The sequence below is a fragment of the Spermophilus citellus genome (assembly GCF_964194105.1).
Source record: "Spermophilus citellus genome assembly, chromosome: 4".
In the NCBI taxonomy this organism is placed as follows: Eukaryota; Metazoa; Chordata; class Mammalia; order Rodentia; family Sciuridae; genus Spermophilus; species Spermophilus citellus.
In genome coordinates, this window is record NC_138185.1 from 23,038,386 (window position 1) to 23,054,878 (window position 16,493).

General features: G+C 50.5%; 2 protein-coding genes across 2 annotated transcripts in view; one reads left to right on the forward strand and one right to left on the reverse strand.

Moving 5' to 3' along the window:
- The first annotated feature begins 525 nt into the window (after positions 1-525).
- MMP24OS (MMP24 opposite strand) lies at positions 526-1,374 on the forward strand. The gene is made up of 2 exons (XM_081289750.1): positions 526-592; positions 695-1,374. The coding sequence occupies exon 2, from the start codon at positions 700-702 to the stop codon at positions 871-873; it is 174 nt and encodes a 57-aa protein (XP_081145876.1). The 5' UTR covers positions 526-592; positions 695-699; the 3' UTR covers positions 874-1,374.
- A 1,710-nt stretch (positions 1,375-3,084) lies between these two features.
- MMP24 (matrix metallopeptidase 24) overlaps positions 3,085-16,493 on the reverse strand; it is a 39,361-nt gene continuing 25,952 nt past the window's right edge. The window contains exons 5-9 of the mRNA XM_081289749.1: positions 10,660-10,821; positions 8,425-8,639; positions 6,475-6,613; positions 6,014-6,280; positions 3,085-4,086 (exon numbers count right to left, since the gene is read on the reverse strand). Coding sequence (XP_081145875.1) covers positions 3,749-4,086; positions 6,014-6,280; positions 6,475-6,613; positions 8,425-8,639; positions 10,660-10,821 — 1,121 coding nt within the window. The 3' untranslated portion in view covers positions 3,085-3,748. The remainder of the gene's footprint in view (positions 4,087-6,013; positions 6,281-6,474; positions 6,614-8,424; positions 8,640-10,659; positions 10,822-16,493) is intronic.

Consider the following 16,493-nt stretch of genomic DNA (forward strand, 5'->3'; position numbering starts at 1 on the left):
TTTGTTGGGGATGGAACCCAGGACTTGGTGCATGCTAGGCAAGCATTATTCACTGAGCCCCTTGCCTTCTAGCCATTCCGAATGTGCTGCTGGGAGAACCTCTGCCTGAATGGCCCTCTCCCAGTCGTTCTAGGGTCCTATGAAGGTTGGGTGGGATGGACATACATAGCCCTATCCGTCGTCATCAGGATAGAAGACTTTATCCCAGAGCAAAAGAAGCACTCTTCACTCTAGTTCTTGTATTTTTCACCCAACTTATGCCTCCTGTCTTCTCTGGCCTTCAGAGGGTATGAATCTGTTCTACCTCTCCCAGGCCAGTGTGGGGACCCTCTGAAGGGTCTCGGGCACCCAGCCATAGGGCATTCTTGCCCTCTGACCTGAAATACTTGGAGGTGATCCCTCAGGTACTTGGAGCTTAAGTGTTATAGGCAGCGGTCTCAGTTCCCAGACTGCGGGGCGGGGCCTCAGGGTGCTGGGGCGGGATTGGCTGGGCGTGTCCACGGGTCCCGCCCCCGGGTGCAAATATCTCATTTCCGCTCTGGCGGCTGGCTGGAGAGTGAGGTCAGTGACTTCAGTCGCAGCTCCTCCCAAGGTCTGTGAGGGACCCGGCTCCCCGAGGTGAGGGCGGGGCGGAAGGGCGGGCCGCCGGGGTTGGGGCTGCTGACCCAGCACCTGGGGGTTTCTTGTCCTGTAGAGATCATGGGCACTCAACTGAGCGGCGGCCAGGGCAGCCCGGAGCCCGCGCAGCCCCAGCCCGCGGCCCCAGAGGGCCCGGAGCGGCCCCGGCCGCAGCCGCAGCGGCAGCCCGAGCCCGACCCGTGGGGGCCGCTGGATGACGTGCGCTTCCTCATCGCCTGCACCTCCTGGTACTGACGGCAGCCTCCGTCCTCAGCCCTGTTCGGCCTGGCTCTCAACGCCCAGTACCTCCTACACCCCGGCGCCAGGAGCCGGCAAGGAATCCAGAAAGGTCCCGCGGGGCTGGAGGAAATCTCGGCACGATCGCCTCGAGGGCACCCTCTCTCCCTAACCCCGAACTTTTCACCTCCAGCCTGCACCCAAACCCAGCTCAGACCTCCGTGCTCACCCCTGTCCTCTCTCCAGCATCCTGGGGCAGGCTTCCCTGAACCAGAACCAGAACTGGGCCGGGCCTAGTAAGAACCTGAGGCTTCTGACCTTACGGCGTGTCTGTCCCATATTACTAGAACTGAACTTGTTCCTTGTGCCTTCATTTCATTCATAGCGACCCTCCCCATCCTCCATGTGTTACTCCCCAGCCTGAGATGGGCCAGCTGCACTACACCGCGAAGCACCCTGTTCTCTCCCAAGCTTCTTAAGGCCACTCAGACCCTGATGTTTATTCCCACACCCCAGGGAAATGACACACTTTGTATTTCTGTTTTATTTATAAATGATTTAAAAAACATTATACAAAGGCTGATCAGTTTAAAATGTGACCGACACTGAAATGCTGTGATATTCCCCCAGGCTGAGGAGAAGCTGGGCTCTGGGGCCACCAGCACTTTGCCCCTCTGTCTGACTGCCCTGTCCTGGGGTGATGGACACACAGATGACCGCAGGAGAATCCCAGATTGGAAGCCTCTAGGCTGAGCCCTCTCTGGGCCTGGCCTCACATCCCTCACTTCTGCAGCCTGGGCTGCCTGCCTCCATCCCCTGCTCTTTGACAGCTGGCCTTGTTCCAGGAGCCAGCAAGGAGCCTGGGGGGCGGGGGTGGGGGTGGGCATGGCTAGAGCTTTCAATAAGTGAGAGCACCAACCTGAGGAGTGGAGAGGGATTGGGGTGGGAGATGGGCAGGAAGAGATGGGTAGAGGAGACACTTATCTCAGACCCTAAAGGGGTCCACAGATGGGGAACACAAGACCCAGCCAGCTCATAGGATGGCTTGGTCAAGTAACAACCTCTCTGTGCTTCATCTGAGGGCATGATGAGAGTTACCCTTGGCCTCCCAGGGCCTACACGAGTTTCATGTGAGTGGACAGGTGTGAGCTAATAAAGTGCTTTGCAAAGTATAAAACACTGTACAAACCTATGAATCGCTAATATCTCTGCAGTTGTTCCCCGCCTGCCCCAGGGAGCCTGCCCTTGGCCAAAATGAGAAAAAACAGGATGATGATGACTGGGGACACAGTGGACCCACAAAGGTGCCTCTGGGACAAGAGATTTTACTCAAGACACTTCCCAGGGCAGCAGGAGTCCCTGTCAGTGCTACAGGATAAGCCGAACCAAAGCCCAGAGGTCACAGGGTGGGGGCAAGGCCCATGCAGGCTCAGAGGACAGGAGTGGCATCTTGGACCCTGCCAGCACCTCTTTTTGCCTAACACCTCTTTTTGGCTTTGGCAGAGAGCCACTGCACCCACTGGTCTTGCCTAGGGTTCCTCAGTGACAAACAGGGCTGCTTCTGCCAGATTGTAGCAAGGCTAGCAGAGCCTGGAAACTCCTGCCAGACATGAAGGGTAGGTCTAAGAAGGTCAGAAAGGGAGGCCCCTAGGCTTGGGGCTGCTACCATTTGGGGGTGCCCTTTTCCTAAGAGCAATGCAGAAGATGGGCCCAGTGAGCTGGGTTTCTAGGGTCAAGTTCAAGGCCTAAATACCGCTTCTGGACTGAGAGTTTGAGTTGCCTTAATATAGCTGGGGGTTATGGGCACTGAGTGCTTCAGAAGGCTGCCTGGGGCCCCTTATTCCAAGGCCATGACAGCAGTGACCCTGAAGTCATCTCTGCTTCACCTGACTTGTCAGGCTGAGCCTCCAGGCCACAAGCAACAGGATGGAGCAGGGCTAGGGACAGGGTTAATAGAAGGGGGAGTAGAGGACATCACAAACTCAAGTCTGCCTCTGGAAATGTGGTCAGCTCCTGCCCCAACTCTTGAGCCCCATGAGCAGGGCCACAGCTAGTGTTGGGATGCTAGAGTGGCCTTAACAGCACCTTGGTCCTTATCACCTGGGGGAGGGCCACCAAGCTGGCTTCATCACCAAAACAGTCACTTCTAATTCACCTAAAGCCTCAAGCAGCCTTTGCAAAATGGGACTTTAAACAATAGTGACAGGACATTTAAATATTCACGATGTGACAGCTGGGTCCTTGTCAGACCCAGCTGGGCCACAGCCCTGCCTGCAGCATGTGACCCTAAACCTAGGTCTCAAAGGAGACCTGACAAACAGAGCAGGTTTCCTGAGGGATCTGCTGTTTGCCAGCAGGGGAAACCCAGTCTTGTGGCCCACTGTGTTGGCAGCAGGGGTCCTATAGCCTTCAAGGACAGTGGGCTGGGTATGGGGGGACATCTGACCAGCAGGTGTTGGCAGAAGAGGACTGGGATTAGTGGCATCTCCCAGATAGGGGATGAGAGCTAGTGCTGGCTTCCCATGGAGGGTACTGGGTCCCAGCCAGGACGAGCTGTGGTGCCTCATGGACACCACAGGATGCAGTGGCCACAGGGGTTCTTCTGGCATGGTCTCTGCTCCTGACAGGGCCTGGCCTATTCCCTTGAGTAAAGAGTAGTTTACCGAGGACAGAAGGCTGGCAGCGGGGTGCCAGACACCTATCCTGGGGCATAACCCCCATCACTCCCCTCCCCCATGCTCAGCCTAGGCCAATGCACTCACCACTTCAGCTGTATGACCCTGGCCTAGGGCCCTGCTGGCCCCTGTGGGCAGTGGCCAGAACTGCCCCTCAGACCCTGGTGAGGAAGGGCCTGGCTGGCCAGACTGAGTGGATAGAGAGGGCTCTGGGCTGCTCACACCCACTCCTGGACTGGCCGCTTATAGTAAGTGACAGGCTGAGGGCCTGCCTTGTTCTTGAACTGGAAGATGGTGTAGACCAGCACCAGGATGCAGAGGGACAGGATGCAGGGGATGACCACGGCCACAGCATTCACAGAGCCTGGCATATCATTGATGGTCACCATGATGTCCACATCATCCTGAGGCAGCCGCCGCTCCTTACGCCGCTCCACCTCCTTCTGGTTACAGCCCATCCAGTCACGCAGAATGTTGCGTGGGTAGCCTGGCTCCACACTCAGTTTCTGGTTGTCAAACTTCCAGTAGTCCCGGCCCTTGTAGAAGTAGGTGTAATCTGTAGAAATAGGGCCCAGCATCACTACTCCCGGACACTTCCCAGTACCTGCTCTGGGGCAATGTGAGGACACAGGATACTGTGGCAGTGTGCAGAGGGGAGCTCTGAGGGAGGGGTGGCATGTTAGGTGGAAGGAGCAGAATCATGGAGCTGAAGGGGTGCAGTGCTTGGTGGGTTGTAGAATAAACAACACATCTGCAGAGAGGGGCACCCAGGACCCGGAACAGCCCTCCTGTAAGCTCAAAGTTATTGAGAAACAACTGAAGGGCTTCAAGTAGAACTGGGACGGGGCTCAAAAACCCAGAGAAGACCATTCTAAGCCTGGGAACACAGCTCTTTCATACTCCCCACAAGGGTCAGATCAAGCCCTCAATTTAAGGCTTTGATAGTACTGTCTCCAGAGCTCTAGGGCCTCAGGCCAGCTCCTGCCTGAGCCATGGGAGATGGAGCAAGATTTCTTCTGCTGACAAGAGACAACACCTTCCACAATTAAGGGACTTTTCTTTTCTTTTCTTTCTTTCTTTCTTTCTTTTTTTTTTACTTAGCATTTTTCATTTTTCAAAAGATGTGCAAAAAAAAAAAAAAAAGTGCCGTCTTTGGGACCCTTCTAGGGGAAAGGCTGAAAGGAAAGGAGGAGGGCAGGCTGGGAGCTCTGCTAATCACTCCCTAGGCAGCCATCAGCAGCAACCACCCTACTAGCCCAACAACTCCACAGACAGCAAAGCAACTGACTCAGACTCTCCTCATTGGCTGGCTCCCCACCCTGGCTCAGACTGTCATTGGTCAAAGTCCTTGATGTCACCTGTCTCTGAGACTCCCCTGAAAGGAGACCACATTTGTAAAGCGCCCAGTACACAAGACAGCCAGCAAATAGCAGCTCTGCCCCGTGGCCATTGGCTTTCTAAGCTGTGATGCGTCCTTAGAAAGCCCTAATTGTCCCTAATATGCTGTCCTCTGCCTGGTTACTCTCTCACAGCATTAATTTCTCTTCTAGCTTTTGTTGCCACCTCATTTGTTTTCTGCCACTAGACTAGGAGCTAGGGAAGTGATGTTCACTGCTCTATCGCCAGCCCCTCCCACACACCTGGCTTTCTACTGTGGAGGGAATGAATGAATTCTGTCATTCTGAATAAACGGAAACACACCAAGCTGATGATGATGATAGCAGCTAAATTTATATAGTATACGCCATATGGTGGGTATTCTGCTAATGCTTTGTGTGATGTTTTTAATCACCACAAAGCTATTACATAAGCGTAAGTGCCATTATTATCCCCATTTTGAGGATGAGGAGACAGAGAAAACTTAAATGATTTGCCCAAACATACAAAGTAAAGGGGGTGGTATATGAACCTACTCAACCTGGCTTAAGTCTATGTTTTTTTTTGGTGTGTGTGTGTGTGTTGTTGTTGTTGTTTGTTTGTTTCTTATACTGGGGTCTGAACTCAGGGCCACATTTTCACTGAGCTACATTCCAAATCTGGTCTTGAACTTGTGATCCTCTTGCCTCAGCCTCCAGAGTTGTTGGGATTACAGACTTATGCCACTGTACCCAGCTAGTCTGTGCTTTTGACCAGATCATCAGATAATTATGGATGCCCACTCTGCACCTGGCAAAACTTGACCTGTCCGAGAAGCTTTTAGATTGATGGAGAGACAGGTTGTGAGCACCTGATGACAGCCATGGTGACTGGTTGCCGGCCTGACCTCTGGGAAAAGCTTACTGTGAATCATCCTGCAGGTGGAAACGTGGCTCTGGTACCTGGTAAGCAGGGGAATTCACTATGAGTTACACAGGGCGATTGTCTGCTGCCAATCAAACCTGGGCATTTATCAAACCTGGGGATCCTAAGAATATGTTCAGGGCCCCCAGGAGAACCACATAAAATCAGCCCCCCAGCCCTGTGTGGCCCTGGCCCTTACGTACACCCTTCCTTGCTGATGAAGGCCCCTTGGGGAGCTTGAGGGATGCCCTTCCACACGGTGATGGGCTTGGGATAGCCAGGGTCTGTGGCCCGCCGCTCCTCGCTGTAGCGCCAGTACCGCTCGCCTTTGAAAAAGTAGGTCTTGCCCACAGGTTCCCACCGCAGAGCCGTGTCAATGCCTTCACGAGGCAGGCAGCTGCCCAGCTCTCCCAGGCTGTGGGGGTACCCAGGTTCCACTGTCACCTCCTTAAACACCCAGTATTTGTCGCCTGTGGGCAAGAGATCAGGATTAGTCTTCCCTAGCTACTTGGTGGCAGAGGTTGTAGCTAGTGCCACTTGCTTATCTTCTGCCCATAGAGCCAGAGTGTCAATTCCTTTGGTTCCTTGGCCCCAGCAGAGCTTGGGGGCAAGAAGCCAGAAGTGCAGGAAATTGTCCCAGGTCCCGTAGCATAGGTTACATTACCTTTGAAGAACACAAATCTCCCATCAGCTCTTTCGTAGGCTGCATCTATGCGGGCAGGTAGGCCCTTCCAGAACTGCTCGATCTGCATGGGGTAGCCCTCCTGTACCCGGTTATTGCGCAGGCGCCAAAACCAGCGGTCCTGGGGAAACAGAGGAGTAAGGCCCTGCCTCTGAACCAATGACTTCAGCTCTGGGACTCAGGTCCAACAACCCCACATTATCTTTTGGGCCAAGCCTCACAACCCTCCATGCAGTCTGTCATCTTCTGCTTCCAACTCTCAGAAGAAAACAGGATGCTCATGTAACTCTTCACCTAAACCTCCTGATGGTTCTTGCTGCTCCAGGGACCATGAGACAGATAGCAGACAGGCCCGGTCTTCCTGAGGAAGTTTGGAAAAGCTGGAAAGGAAGTGCTGGGGCCCGTAGTGACCACAGGAGGGCATTGGAGAGTCACTGACAACACCCAGGCCAGGCCTCAGGCTGGTGGGAAACCCAACACTGGTAAATGGGGGGTGTTTAAATCTGAATTTGACCTTGAATATTTTGAGAGGATTAAAATTTTAAAAAAAGAAAAAAAAACAAGTAAAGAAGGAATATAATTCATAGAAGATGGTACAAAAGCCAGTATTTTTAAAGGTATTTTACAAAGCACTTCCAGGTACAGTTTTCAAACTTTATTTTGACCTCCACAACTCTAAGTCAATCTGAGATATAAAAACAGTCTTAAAGAAGGTCAAGTGACAGGGAGCCATTCAGTGAGAGGTAGATCACGAGCTGACCCACCTTGCCCCATTCTTGCTTAGTGCTTGAAGCTTTCTGGGTAGAACTCCAGAAAGTGTGGAGAAATATTCTATCCAGATTTCCATGGGTGGCTGGGAGTACTACCAGCAGGTAGTTTTCAACTACCAGTCCCTTTGGAGTTGGTCTCGGCTTCAGAGAGCATCCCTGAGGTCAAACCCTTTCTCTCCAAATGACTGAATGAGGCAGAGGGTATAAAGTTCTGACGGCTTGGATGCCTCCAGTGGGCCATTCTGGCTCCAGAGCTCCCTGTGGGAGTGGTCAAGTCTGCAACAGGCTAATGCTGCTGCTCAACTTGCTGCTTTGCCCTGTCCTGCTTCCTGTTCTTCCTGCCCACAGATGTTGATCCTGGAGTTATTCCCTAATCAGAATCCTTCGTTCTGATTAGGAGTCTGCTCTGCTGAGGACCCAGCCTGCAACACACCAAGCAGGCTAATGTCCAGTCAGATCTTGGCTAAAGTGGCAGGCAAAGGACAGTTGACAAGATGTAGTCTGATCGGTACCAGGCTCTCAGGCGCTGGCAGGCTCTGCAATCAGGCTGGATGTGGTGGCTCACTCCTGTAATTTCAGCAACTCTGAGGCTGAGGCAGGAGAATTGCAAGTTTAAGGCCACTCTCTGCAACTAAGACCCTGTCTCAAAATTTAAAAAATAAAAATAAAAAAGGCTAGGATGTAGCTTAGTGGTAGAGTGCCCATGGGGTCAATCCCCAGTGGAGCAAACAAAGAAAAAACAAGAATCTGCAATCAGATTCAGTCACTCTGGCTCAGCCCCCACTCCAAACTAGCTGTCTGCAGAGCCTGTCACTCATTTGCTATTCATATACTCCTTGTTAGAGTAATGATATGCCACCCCAGGTTTCAGATGAACAACTGAGGCCCAGAGAAGGGAAGTGACTTGCTCAAGGTCACAGACTAGAAGCCATCTCCAGCCTTTCCCCTAGCGTTAACCCCTGGAAAGGTACAAGATCACCAATCTTCCCTGCTCACCTACTAGAAACAAGCTGTTTTACCCCGCAGCACCAGAAAGAGACCCTGGGTCCTGGACACTAGGCCAGCTCCTGTCCAGTCTCCATAGAAGCTTATTCCAGGGCAGGAGTGATGGAAGAAGGAATGGGAGGGGACCACCTGGGTGGTGCCAATCCATTAGCCCTACCTTAAATACAAACATCTCTCCACGGAAGAGGGCCACTGTGTTGAAATTGCCATCACAGATGTTGGGTTTGGTGCCTGGAGAGGATGGTCGGTCCCTAAGAGGTGGCCGAGGAGGTCTGGGCTGGCGCTCATGCTTCCTTTCAGACGGTGAGTGGATCCTGCGGACTGGGAGCGTGGGAAGGGGTCTTGTGGGCTCCAGAGGCTCAGCTGGGGGTCCTAGAGAGAGGAGCCACATCTGAGAGAGGGAGCCAGCTGTTCCCTGCCTCCCTCTGCCATTGCCTCATCATCACCCAGGCAGCTCCAGGTTTATTCTGTCACCTTTTGGCTTCCTGTCCCCTCTCCCTTATTTAACTTTGAGGAAATACATAAAAACAGCCACTAGATGGAGACCTCATCTTTCTACCCTCAAATCTAACATCTTGGGTTTTTTTGGTTTTGTTTTGTTTTTTATAACAGGCTTTTGCTCTCCTGTTAAAAGAGCAAACTTGTCCTTCTTTAGGATGTCTTTTTTCTCTGCTCCCCTTCACACAGGCCTCATATTCTCATCCATTTCCATTCCTTCAGTCCACTTAATATCACTCTGCCCCATTCTCCACCCAAACCACTCGCCAATGACCTTTATGTTGTTGAATCCAACAGTTATTGACTCAAACTTTATTGAGCATATGAATCATGCAGGTATCTTGATAAAATTCAGATTATGACTCAAAGGGCCTAGGGTGGGGCCTGAAATTATGCATGTCTTTGAGGTCTCAAGTGATACTGATGTTTCTGGTCTGAGGCTCACATTTGAGCAGCAAGATCCTGTAAACACTTGCCCTTGGAACACTTTCCTCCTTTTCCAGGCTTTGCACCCTCATGTTTTTCCTGCTACCTCATGAGTTGTTACCTCTCAGCCTCTTTGGGGGCTGTCAGATATCCTGAGGTTTCTCTTATTCTTTCTCAACATTTTCTTTCATCCCTGCCTCTCAACTTGGGCTGCATATGAGAATCACCTGGGAGATTTAAAACTTTTCCTGCTCAGGAAGCACCCCAGACCACATAATCCTCATCTCTGGGGTAAGGGCTGGGTGTCAGTGTTTTTTGTTGGAATCCCAAGGTGATTCCAATGGGCAACCAAGTTGCTAATCACTGTCTTAGGTGGCTCATCCAGGCTCATGGTTTTAAAGCTGTCAGTTAGGACATTTTCTGATGATGGAAAAATTGTCCTCTGTCTATACTGTCTCTAGCCACATGCACTAATTCTTAGTGTGATTGAGGAACTAAATTTTTTTTTTTTTAGGTGGTGCTGGGGATTGAACCCAGGGCCTTGTGCATGCAAGGCAAGCACTCTACCAACTGAGTTATATCCCCAGACCCCTGAAACTTTACTTCATTTAATTTTAATTAATATACATTTCAATTTCAGTAGCCATTTGTCACTAGTATCTGTTGTATTGGACATTAAAGATCCCAAGCCAGTGTCCCAGCCTAGGTCTTTGGTTGCACCCTGGTAAATCCCATTGTCCCACAATTACAAATGCCAGAACCCTTGGTGTTATCCTTGCCTCTCTCCTCCTCCCGCTCATCCCCACACCTGATCTGTTAGCAGATCCTGTCCATTCTACTTTGAAACACCTTCCTGTGCTTGCCACCCGCATCTGGCCCTCTGCTGCTTCATCTATTACAGTCTGGAGCTCTAGTGGGGGCACGTCCTTCAGAGGGAGTCTTGTTCCTGAGCTCCACTGCCTGGGGTCTGGGCTTTGTTGACAAGCATTTGCTCCCATATGGTCTTCCCATCTCAGTTAATTTGACCAGAATAAGAACTTTGCTTGCCAGAGTGACTTGAGCTGGGAGAGAGACCTGGTGGAAGGCTTCTTAAGATCTCAGCTCTGGTTATGATACTCATCACACTATATCATTGTTTTTCAGGCAGATGTGTGACTCTCCTTGGCTGGAGGTGAGACCCAGGAGAGTGCCCAGTGGGAAGGCATGGAGTACAGGAGATGAGAGGAAGATGTTTAGAAGAGGGGAGGGTGAAGAAGAGGAAATGTGTGGGTCACTCTTCACTTTCGTCACTCCCTGTCACAGCGAGGACCCTTTTCTAGGTTTCCCGAGTATGCCAAGGGGAAGCCTCCTGAAGGGTGGCACATGATCGGAAACAAAGCTCCCTACCCCATGCCTGCTTCCCACATAGGCAGGCAGCCACAGCCTAGCCCTATAGAAAAAGCCGTGGCCCCTCTCCCCTACCACACACCATAGATCTTCTGGATGCCTTGGAGATCATCCTGGGGCAGCTTGAAGTTGTGCGTCTCCATGTACTGGTAGAAGGGTGCCATGATGGCGCTGGGGTCATTGGAGTGCTCCAGTCCCAGCGCATGGCCCAGTTCATGCACAGCTACCAAGAAGAGGTCATTCCCTGTGCAAAGAAACATGGAAGGTGCCCAGGGCACCACGTATATATCAGTCAGTCAATCTATTACTTGAGCAAACACTGAGCATATGCCTTGTACCAGGCCCTCTGCTGGACATTGGGGATATACAGAGAAATCAGCCACAATCTTTGCCTTCCAGACTTCTTGATATAGAGAGTAACATGGAGTAAGAAACAATGTAAGCAGTGCAGGGTTCCAGGTGCTTTAACAGAGTTCTATGAGGGTCAAAAGGAATTCCGAGGAGGAAGGGGTCATTTAAACATGGAGGAAGATGCTTAGGGAAAGTTTCATAAAGGTGAGTCTTGAAAAGTAGGAAGTTGGTCAGAAGAATGGATTCAAGGGAGGAAGTGGGTGGGGTGGCATTCCTGGCAGAGAGAATGATATGAGCCAGGTCCAGGGACAAGCGGTTTCATTCCACTTGGCTCTAGAACAAAGCATGAAGGGAGGGCCAGAGAGAGAGATGAGGTCAGCCAGGCTGGCAAGCAGGGCTCTGTAATGCCCTACAAAGGAATTTGGATCAGCTTCTTGGCTGGTGGGGGGTGTGAGCAGGAGTGGAAGTGGGAGTGTGATGAAATCACCCAGACTGCAGTTGGAAGGAGGATTAAAGCAGAATGAGACCTGAGGCAGGGGGACCAGGGGCATCAATTCTGAAGCTGGCACCAGGGTCCAAGTGGAAGGTGAAAAGGGCCTGAGCCAAGGCAGCAGCACTGGGGATAAGTGGAGGAAGTCCTGGGGTTGGCCGGCTGGCATTCAACTTCAGGAGTCCTCAGGAATAGGGCCCTAGGTGTGGGGCAATTCTCAGCAAAACCCCAGTCCTGGAAGAAACGAACTACTGGCCAAGATCAAAGAGAGGATTCAAGTATGGGTAGAAACACAATCCAGGTGCTGAAAGTGGGACACAGTATCCTGGTGTGAAACTGAGGCGGCAGCATGACGCGGTGATGATGAGCATCTCCAGGGTAGAGAGATCACCTTCATTTCCAGCTCTCCTCTTCCCAGCTTTGGGAACTTGGCCAGCAGGGCTACCCCCTGAGCCTCCATGTCCCCATTTGTAAAGTGGCAGAATCAAACCTACCTCATGGACTGAGCGAGGGGTGAATAAGATGACATATGTGAAGTTCATGGTACAGACCTGAAAGTTATTGCTGTTGTTATTGTACATAAGACAGAAGCTCAGTTAGTGGAACAAGTTCATCAACCAGAAAGGAAGTGCAAGGCCTGTGAGGCTCCAGCAACCAGATACTCTGAGAGCCAGCTCCCCTGAGCTTCTGTATTAGTCCTAGGACAGAGCAAGGCCTGAATTTGGGGGAGATTAAGTAACCTCAGCTTTGGGAAAGAAATGCCAGAACCAGAGATCCACTGTATTAACAGTCCTGGCTCTCTTCTGCCCTGTTGCAGACCCCTGCTTGCCTTGACCTCAGGCATTTGTGTGTCCCTTGAGCCCCGCCTCGTATTTCCCAGCCCCAGGCATGTTTCAGCCTCTTCTAGCTACCTCTACGTCCAGGGAGGCTACCAGGGCCTGGGAAGTAGTCAGAAATCCTGATGCCTGCTCTGGCCCCAGCACCCCCCTGGCTAAGCCCTTTAGCCCTATCCCAGTCCAGCCAGTTCCTATGAGGGTCAGACGGGGGTGGGAATTGTTTGACTTTTCTGGTTAAGGTCTTGGGAAAAGAGAAGAACCCCTGGGGCAGACCCAGGCCATGGGAAGCACAAGCCTGCCACTCCACTGGCATCACCAGTGTCTTCAGCAAGGCTGATTTTGAGCACCAGAGAGGAAGGAGGATGGGCAAGATCAACACAAGGTTGGCCAAAAGCCTGGGGCTGGCCTTCTGCTGGGAAGGGCAGGCTGGCAGGAGAAGGCCAGGCCGCCCCCAGCTCCTTCCTTAGGTCCTGGTCCCTCTGGCAACAGGGAGGCATGAGCTCATCTTTGAGCTTCATCCCAAACAGAGGCAGCTGCTAGAGCCAGCGGAAGGCAGCTCTGCTTCCTGGGGTCCAGTACTGGCTCTGCTCCTGGCCTGTTCCTTGCCCTGGGACAAGCTGTTCACTGCCTGTCTCCTGACCAGGTTTCTCCCTGGGGGCCATCCACAGGGATCTCAGCTGGGAGCAGGGTTCTGAGCACATGGGCGGACTCAGCCTCTGTCCTCTGCCTGAGCCTGCGTCTGCAGAGAAGAGGAAGAACCCCTTGAAGGAAGGGGATCTACAGAGTTTTTCCAGGGATCAAGGGAGAGAGAAGAGCTGGGGAGCCAGTACCTTACTGCACAAAAATCCAAGAGAATTCTAGGGAGGAAAGGGAAGGAGAGGGGCAGGAGGACTACTTGAATCTGTGAGCAAAGCAAAGGTACTAGCCCAGGTCTGTTACGGAGAAGACTCTAGGCAGAAGGCTCTTCAGGGTCTTCTCTCCCCAAGAGGTTGGAGGCAGGAGGCAGAGTGGTCAGGAGTGTAGTCTCTGGCAGCCAGATAGCCTGGCTCTGAATCCCATTTCTGCCATGTCCTAGCAGTGTGACATTTTAAATCTCTTCCTCTGTTAAATGAAGGGAATAATGGTACCATCTTCCTAAGAATGGGGTGAAGATGAGGCAAGGTATGTCAAGTGCTTATACTGGCTCCTTGCACAGAGGTATCTCATTAATTAGGAGAGCTGTGCCGAGCTGTGTGAGGACCAGCTTCCTCAATAGCAAGTGCTCCCAAAGTCCCTGAGCCTCCTGGAATGTCCCTAACAGTTCACCAGCTACTTGTTCACTTCCCTCAGGACTTCCCTATTTGGCGATCCCTTTCTCATTGACTCCCCCAACTCTCCAAAGGAATCCCCTTCACCTGTATTCTCTTGCCAGTGCTGTTCCCTGCACCTGGAATACCCTCTCTTCTTCAACAATGAGCTCAACGCCTATCTTCCAGGAAGTCTGCCTGGAGTTCCCAGCTGGCTGTGAACTCCTCCGCACTCTGGCAGCATTCTCTCTGAAGCATCTTTAGCCGCTGGCTGCTCTCCAGCCTGCATTAATTATACCACTAGTGCACACTCTCACTGCCCCAGGACTGCGAGCTCCATGGGGCAAGCTCTGGCTCGGCAGGCCAATCCTTCAGACCCAGGAAGCATCAGTGCCAAAATCTCAGTATTTTCCTAGGAGTGATCTTTGGGCTACCTGCAGCAGAAGCTCCTGCGTGGGGAAGGATGTTAAAGACATACAGAGTCCCAGATTCACACCTGGCTCTGCCACTTCCTTACAATTGGGGAATTTCTGAACCCCTCAGCAAAACTTCACTTTTCTCATCTGTAAAATGAAGGTTATAATCTCTGCTGCCCTGCCTCCGCCTCCTCCCCACTGTGGGGAAAAAGTTAGTGACCTAAGTGTGGAAGTAGGGTTTGGTCATGATGGCTCGTCCTGTCTTGTCACCTTTCCCAATGCAGGAGCAGCACAGGGCTGGGCTCCCTCTCCAGCAGAGCTTAGTGTCTGCTGACCTCGACTAGTTGACTCATTTGAAAGAAATGAGGACACAGTAAGTTTCTGGAACTAGCACCAGAAACAGGCTTAAAGGTGTTGTGGGTAGCTTTTGCCCCTTCACAGACTCCAACAAGGTGGGGAATTAGATAGAACCAGTATCATAATTCAGTGATTCCACAGGATTTAAATACCCTGGGACTGGGGGATTCTGACAGTACAGCCATGTGTGATGTGTGAATCTTGATTGAATCCTGATTCAAGCAAACAAATGTGAAAGAAGTTTTTGAGGTAATTTGGAAAGGTGAAAACATACTAGATTTAATTTTGTTTGGTTTGATAATGGTTATATTAAAAGAAAGTGTCTGTTAGAGGCATATACTAAAGTATATACAGGTGAAATGATATTACACCTGGGATTTTCTTTAAAACAACATCCAAAAAATAAAAGTGGGAGGGGATAGTAAAATGAAGTTTTACAGTGTTGATCACTGAAGCAGGTGGTGGGTACCTGGGGATCATAATCATTCTTCGTCCTTGTATGAGTATGAAATATTCCATAATGACATTTTAGGAAAAAAGAAAACCAATAATCAGAAATTTCCCAGGAGACCCTATTCCCCACCTTCCCTTGCTGAGTCTCTGTGGAAATTATATGAGACAATACACAGGTACTCAAAAAATCTTGATTTCTTTCCTCTCATTCCAAAACCCATCTTGGGGCAATGTTTACCAGCTCACCAGCCAGGGGTCTACTGCTATATTATGATCTGCATCTGGTTCATGCCTGGATTTCAAGAGCAAAGTCCCGACTCTTGTCCAAAGAAGATGTTAGCTGTTCTTGGAATGAGGTGGGTGAGGTTCTGTGATGGTACCCATCCACAGGTTCCAGAACCTTCCCACACATGCCATTAGTTCTTGGGATCTGGGGTCTGGGGCCAATAAATTGTCCAATATCAGGGAGTAAGTATGGGAGTGCAACCCCCAGAACTGGGCAGAAGGGGAGCCAAAGGAGTAGGATATCTTCCTAGCACTTCCTTTGGACAACAACCCTTTGAAAATTCATTTGTCTCTATCAGGGCTATAACTAAAACCTTATCAGCTAACAGTGCCTGGCACATAAAAGGGGATCAGAATATTATTTTTCTTCTCTTCACATCTTATCAGCACAGGTAGCCATTTGTTGACACAAGTCAAAATATAAGAATATAAGAATGAGATAAAAAATAGGTATGCAGAAAGCCAGGAAACTTTGGGGAGAGATACCAGGGCAGAGGAAACAGTGCTTCATGGGAAAGAGTTCAAAAATCTGAAGAGAAAAAAGGATGGAGAAAAATTCAACAGTTTCATAACTATGTTTAGGCTGAGCTCTGGCTAAACCAATTTCTGACAGATTACCTGAGTGGCCAGCCCCTGACCCATGCAATAACTTGGAATGTTCTCAAGCAGGACGTCCCTACCTGAGCCTTGGAAGAGTCTGCTTGCAGCCTGAAGCAGCACCAAGGGCAGAAAATAATGCCCACTGTTTCCCAAACTTGCTTGAGCTTTAAAATCAGGATCTCCAGGGGAAGGGCCTAGAACCCATGTTTCTACAAGATCCTTAGTCGGTTCTTTATGATTGGACTGGTTAGGGAAACGTCAGGGATGAAGATGGTATTTCTCAAGGTGGCAGAACACCTGCATCAGAAGCACTAGGGGAATTAACTGATCAGGCCATGTGCAGACTCTGGACCCAGAGAATCAGAATGGCAAAAGGGTAGGGACCTGGAGCTTAGAATCTGCATTCTTAAAAGTGGTCTCTAGGTAATTTTGATGTGCCCTGCAGTTTGAGATCCATGAAAACTTAGCATGGTGGCTTAGAATATGGACTCCAGAGTAATAATGCTCAGGTTTAAAGCCTTTATTTCACCACTCTCCATCTATGGGAACTTAATGGTTCTCTATGCCTCAGTTTACCTATCTATAAAATGGAGATGCTAATGTCTACTTACGATATGAAAAATACTTGGTATGGGCCTTAAAATGTTAACATATCCACTGATTGTTATCTACTATAATTTAAAAGGTGAACCATTTCTCTTTCCTCCAGACTCCCACTGCATTTTCTTGGTATATCTGCATCAGCCTTCAGGAGGGTCTGCCTTGTGACTGTCATTATTTCTCTGGACATATTGTCTCGACTTCAAGAGAACAGAGACCATGTCTATTTTTATTATTATTTT